At 52.5% G+C, this 5754-nt stretch overlaps 2 protein-coding genes across 2 annotated transcripts in view; both read left to right on the top strand.

Annotated features, from left to right (window-relative positions):
• The first annotated feature begins 199 nt into the window (after nt 1-199).
• On the top strand, nt 200-5444 carry EFCAB12 (EF-hand calcium binding domain 12). The gene is made up of 7 exons (XM_010570209.1): nt 200-686; nt 807-1001; nt 1128-1281; nt 2037-2263; nt 2765-2978; nt 3796-3961; nt 5223-5444. The coding sequence occupies exons 1-7, from the start codon at nt 225-227 to the stop codon at nt 5422-5424; spliced, it is 1620 nt and encodes a 539-aa protein (XP_010568511.1). The 5' UTR covers nt 200-224; the 3' UTR covers nt 5425-5444.
• Nucleotides 5445-5484: 40 nt separating this feature from the next.
• Nucleotides 5485-5754, top strand: part of RPL32 (ribosomal protein L32) — a 2778-nt gene continuing 2508 nt past the window's right edge. Inside the window, exon 1 of the mRNA XM_010570231.1 lies at nt 5485-5580. The gene's annotated coding sequence lies outside the window, so the exon portion shown is untranslated. The remainder of the gene's footprint in view (nt 5581-5754) is intronic.

Genomic DNA, 5754 nt, shown 5'->3' on the forward strand with positions numbered 1-5754 from the left:
CGGGGGAGCCGCCGGGCCGCAGCCGCCCGCCAAGCCGCCCTCTGCCTCAGCCGGCTCTGCTCGGCAGGACCCCCGAAACCGCTGCCCGGGCCCGGGCCCGGGCCCGGAGGCAGGCCCGAGGAGAACGAGCGCCGGTGCTGTCCAGCTGAGTCCCAGCTGGCGGCTGTAACGAGCGCGCCTGTCGTCACCCACGGCGCCTGTTGTCACCAGCGAGGGTTTGACCGATGTCGAGCCTTGGATCGCTGCTTCGAACCACATCACCCAAAACACAGGCGCCCAACACCCTGCTCACGGCTGAAGGCAAGCGGGCTCGGCCCAGCCATGTCCAGGCCAGGGGGCGTGTTATTTTTGTGCCACCGATGGCAAAAGCAGCTGCTCCCTTTCCCAAGCCAACCCGGGCCACAGACTCCTGCCAGCTGCCTGCTTTGCAGCTGCTCCCAGAGGGAGGAGACAGCCTCGGGTCTCCAGAGATCGCCTCCGATGCTCAAGGTGACCCACAGAAGCTGGCTTGGGTTGAGGAGAGGAAGCAGCTCCGATCTCAGCTGGAGAGCATTGCGGATGTAGGAAAATGGCTGATGGGAAAGCCTGCCCGTAGCAGTCAAGAAGAAAGAGTCTGGGAAAGAATAAAGGTGTGCAGAGCAGACAGAAGGGCTGAAAGCAAATCGGCCATGACCCGCAGCCTGGGGGTGCTGTCTGTAAGTGCTGTTACTCTGTCCTTGGGATCGTTGCGCTGCGTCTCCTCAGCCCCTGCTGGCGTGAGGATTCTGGGTAACGGTGGTCTCGGGGTATTTTCCACTCTTTTTCAGCGCTCACCATCAGCAAGTGGCCAGCCCTGGCAGGGAGGTCACCCTCCCCTTATTCGTGCACCATACCCCCCAGCTCTTGTCACGCTGCATAACCTCCTGCGCAAGCAGAAGCTGACTATGGTGGATGTGTTCAAGAGGGCTGGTACGGACAGGAGGAAGATCACAAGAGCAGACTTCATTCATGTCATCAAAGCGGTACGCAGGGAACCGAAAAGGCAGGAACTGCTGCAACTCTGCTGTATTTTCCCACGTGCAAACCCAGAGTGGTTTCCGTGGAGCAAGTTTTTGTGATGACTCTGTTGTTTTGGTTTTGGTTGCCAGACCAAAGTTCCCATCAGCGACAAGGACCTGGAGACAGTGATCATCTTCCTGGCTTCCTCAAAGACGGGAGATTTTATAAGCAATGAAGATCTGATTCAATGTCAAAAGCAGTGGCTGGAAATGACGAAAGGACAAGGCAGAAAGACCAAAACAGGTAAGAGGAGAGCACTGTGCTGGGAAAGCAGCCCTGTATCCTTACTGATGGGAAATACCGAACTGCATCCAGAATATGGTTCTCTGAGACTACTGCCCTGTAGCAGAGTGGACAGAAGGAGACTTCTGTTGGGAAAACCGTAACAGTCCAGGAGGTGTGCAATACTGTAGTTGCCCCAACTGCAGGAGACAGATTATCCAATCTTTCGGGTTTGGCTTAAAATGTGAGCCCTGAGGTTTAATGTACTGCACTGGATTTTGTTAGTTAGCATTAACCATCCAGTGGGTCAAAAGCAGACCCTTCCTCCAGCTGTTGGTGGCAGCTGGGAAACACAGGTTCTGAAGAGGTTATCTTTTAAAACCTAACCCAGACCTGAAGGCTTCTCATAGTACCTGTGTCATCCTAAGCTGCAGTTGTCACATCTGTGAGATAGGACGCATTTCGCTGCCCTTGCATTGCACTAACTGTTTTGCAGATTAAAAAGATTTTGTAAGCATGAAACACAGAACTGAATGTGGACAGCAAAACACTTTGGGAAACTGTAAAGCAGAGATGGGGACAGTCTGTAATATTTGTGTCTGAGTCAAAATCTAAAGGATGTTTTCATTCAAAGATCTGAGTCTGCTGAGAGTTCCAGTGTGCACAAAATGTAAAAGCCCTTTGCCTTAAAAGTTGGTCAGCCCTGGTGTTTCTGCTACTCTGTAACACAGTTTCTCTGGGCTTTTTGTTTTTTTGGTTTTTGATCTATATCATAGGTGTACAAGCACAGTTCCATACAACCACTTGCACAGCGGTCAGTTGTGTAACTCCTGCTGGGGGCAAAGCCAAAGAGATGAAGCCTCATGCTCCTACCGAGCCTAAAACACAGTTAATGCTGTTAGAAGCTCCCCCAGTCAACACTGAGCCAGAACGCAGATATCTAAGCTACGATGAAATGGAAGAGGCTGGAAAACAGTTCAGAGACAGGAGGCGATGGAAGAAGGTACTGTGTGTGTGGCAGGAAAACAAGGGCACCTGCATGCGCTGGTGAGCATGGGATGGTTTAGAGGACAGTACAGCAGGAAAGGACAGGGCAGGGAGCTGTCGTGAATATTAACCTCTTCGCAGTCGCTTCACCACCCAGGACTTGCAGCTGAGGTGTTAACAAGCCCTCTAAAACAGTTGGTTTAGCTTCTGAACGCTTTGGTGAGACTAATTTTTTTTATGGGTTAATGGCAAGAAAAAGATGATGTTGAAACAATTTTCATGTCTGGGGATGGAGTCTTCCCGATCGCTGGGTTGACATGCCCATTGGACTGTGATTCGTCCCACAAGATGCTGATAAGCATTTTGTCCTATTCAGTTATCAGGGTCAGTGCAAGATGATCAAACAAAAGTGTAACACCGATTCATTCACCCCAAAACACTTTATTTGGAGCATCTTGGCAAGTGCAGAGATGCACTTACCCAGCAGTGCTAACCAGGACCTGTCCTTGATTTGTAGGATAAAGATGGCCTGCTAGAATGGAAAGAAAAGTGTCGGCTGGTGAGATCTGGGGATGCAGCCGTTGATGAGCATTGCCTGCCGTCAACTGCAGAGGGTGACTTGGGAGCACTGGTGGACCAGTACCGCAGGGATTGCTTCCTGAGCTATCTGAAGAGCCTCAAGCTGTGCAGAGGACCCAACAGTCGTCTCACAGAGCTAGTGCTGCAAAAAGGTAAAGCAGAGACCAAAGGCTTGATGTGAATGTAGTAAATCTGACACGCTTGTGTCTCTTCCCAAGCTCAGAAACAGGGCTCCTGTGGGAGGGGCTGCTGCTGAAGCGTGTTTGTAGCCCTGCATGGGAATGGGATGCTGCTGACTGGGATCAGAAAACAATCATTAGGGCCAGAGCAAGGCTAAGATAGCAAAGGATGCTACAGATAAGTGTCTGGGCACTACAGATCGGCATCTGGGCACAGCAATGGCCCAGTGCAATACCACAGCTGGCTGGGCAGGAGCCTGGCGGCCAGGGCCCCATCCCATTGCCCCTGGGTTGGTAGGCAGGTTCAACCAAGAGTCTGCATCATCAGGCAAGTTCATGGTGCTGTGTCAGGTCCAGGGTCAAGCCGGGAAGTCAGTCCCAGTCAGTCAGGACCCAGGCACACACAGCTGTGGCTGAGCTGGAGACTGCTACACCGCTGTGTAGTTCATTGGGACTGAAGGGTGACGGCTGAGCTGATTTGGGGCTCCTGGGCCTGTGGGAAGGGTCCTGAGTAGAGCCAGTCAGGGCCATTAAGTCCTGTTTGCGCAGTTGGGGCTCTCACACCTTCCTCCTTTTGCACTGTGGCTGTATCCCCTCCTGGGCAGTGTCGCAGACTAGAATAGAGATGATCTGGATTGGATGGGGAGGGGCAGCTGGGGAATGGGCCCAGAGCAGCAGGAGAATTCAATGGTTTTCTTGGGTAAATGCATTCAGCATCTTCTGTCCTCACCCCATTGCTGCGTGGGGCGAGGCATGACTGTTTTCTTTTCACTGTGCGCTTTGCCAACAGCCCTGCTGCACCCGGGTGACAAGGTCATCAGAGAGGGTGAAGCTACAAGGCAGATCAGGCAGCCTGGAGGATCCTACACCAAAGCACGTGATCCCACTCCATCGCCTGTGAGCACATCCAGGTCAAGAACTGCATCTGGAAAGCAGGCCAAAGAGGCAGAAAATAGGTTTGTTGAAAGAGGGTTTAGGATCTCCTCCTGCTGCTGTGTCACTCCGCTGTGCTCGGTCCCCACCGCATCAGAGGTGGTACCGAGGTGCTGGAGTGAAACATCAGGGTGCTGCAAGGGAGCAGCCAGTGACAGCGAAGAGGCAGAGTCTCCCCTCGGCTGCATGGCTGCTTCTGTATTTCAATGAAGTCATCAGGTTGCAGTGGTGCTGGTGAGCGGTTTGTGGTGCCTGGCAGGAGCATTATGGTCTAGTTGGGTCTGGTTCTGTACCCTGAACTTGCAGAGAGCTACAGAGGTGACAATCTTCTCTCCTCAGAAGGTCCTCCTCAGACTGACCCTACACTGTCTGAAATTCACTCAGAGAATATTCTTGTGGAAGAAAGACAATCCCAAAAAATCGAGCTTTACTCTTCGATCTTGGGTGGCCTTACAGCTGCAGCTACCCTTCTCTTGTTATACTGACAACACTGCATTTCAGTTGTTAAAACCTAACATCAGAACTTCTCACAGCCATTTGCATGGGTTGGTTTTTTTCAGAAAGCAGTAAATAGCACTTTGAAAACAAAAGCTCTGCTCAGGTCTTAAGTGACTGGGACGCCCGTTTAAGAAGTGATGCCTTTGTTCTGAGTTTACCCTGAACATTAGAGGAGTACAAGAATTGGTTCTCGGAGGCAAGCAGCATGGTCCCACCTTCCTCCTGCCAGACGAGGGCTGCCAAAGTGGCAAAGAACTTCCACCTTCCAAAAATTGAACAGTCCAAACTGTTTGGATTGGTGGAGAAACTTTTAGAGGGAAAAAATACAGCAAAGTAGAGCACAACTTTGTTATCTCAGTTAAAGGGTGTTTAGATACTGCAGCGATGGGCAATATGTCAGCTCTTAAGACAGCTTTGCAAGTTGGCATTTCTAATGTAAATAATGTGTAATAATGACAGAGATACCTGATTTATGCAGCACGTATTTGGATCTAACACAAGGAAAGCTGGATTAAAATTCTCTTCAAAAAGGTCATTTGGCAGCCTAGTTTGAAAGGCTGGCAGGTTGAATATGCTGTTGAAGGGGGTCATCATCTCAGTCTGTTCAAACAAAAGCACTCATAACTCTAATCTTGAAAGGGCACGGGTCTGGCAGAGCTTCCCAGAGCCTGGAAGCCCTGGTAGCTGGTTCTTGTCAGTCTCGCTTTTGCCATTCGTAGCAGCAGCAGTGAAACCACCCAGAGTTTTATTTCGTTAAAACACGTTCTTATCTTTTTTTTTTTTTAGGCGGTTTCAAAGGAATAAAATGCAAATGAAGTTTGCGCACGTGAGCAAGTCAAATGACAACAACTTCTGGCCGGGTCATCTTCTGGACAAGATACACCTTTACCTGCCCGAAGCGGAGGCCGGCAGGGCGCACGCCTTGTTCAGCTACGTCCCTTCGACCAAGCCCGTCTGTCCGGGCCTCTACAGCCCCGAGCGCCGCTGACTCTGGGGAGGGGGGCTGCTCGACCTCCGGCCGTGCTGCCGTCAGCCAGACCCGTTTCTTCCGAAGTTCTTCCCTCAGTGGTGCGAGACGCGAGGGCGGCTCGGCGACCCGTCGCTCGGCTCAGGGATCCGGGCCCTGCCGGTGGAGAAGGCGAAGGTATCGAGCCGTACGTCCGGGTTGAGGGTGGAGGAGCTGGACGGGCAGCGCGGTCTGCCGCTGGGCTGGCAGCTCCTCTGCGGGGGACGGGGCCCGTCTTCTCGCGGATCCTCGCCCCGGTCCCGGTCCCGGTCCCGGCCCCGCGGCCGCCCCGGCCCGCCGCAGCCTCGGCCC

Source organism: Haliaeetus leucocephalus, unplaced genomic scaffold, assembly GCF_000737465.1.
Source record: "Haliaeetus leucocephalus isolate CR32 unplaced genomic scaffold, Haliaeetus_leucocephalus-4.0 Scaffold2, whole genome shotgun sequence".
Taxonomy (NCBI): Eukaryota; Metazoa; Chordata; class Aves; order Accipitriformes; family Accipitridae; genus Haliaeetus; species Haliaeetus leucocephalus.

Bases quoted from the DNA above. Each gene is read 5' to 3' on its own strand.
- EFCAB12 (XM_010570209.1), top strand. From the start codon at position 225: ATGTCGAGCCTTGGATCGCTGCTTCGAACCACATCACCCAAAACACAG. The intron at 1,282-2,036 runs GTAAGAGGAGAG...TCTATATCATAG, and splicing joins AGGCAGAAAGACCAAAACAG to GTGTACAAGCACAGTTCCAT. The intron at 3,962-5,222 runs GTTTGTTGAAAG...TTTTTTTTTTAG, and splicing joins GCCAAAGAGGCAGAAAATAG to GCGGTTTCAAAGGAATAAAA.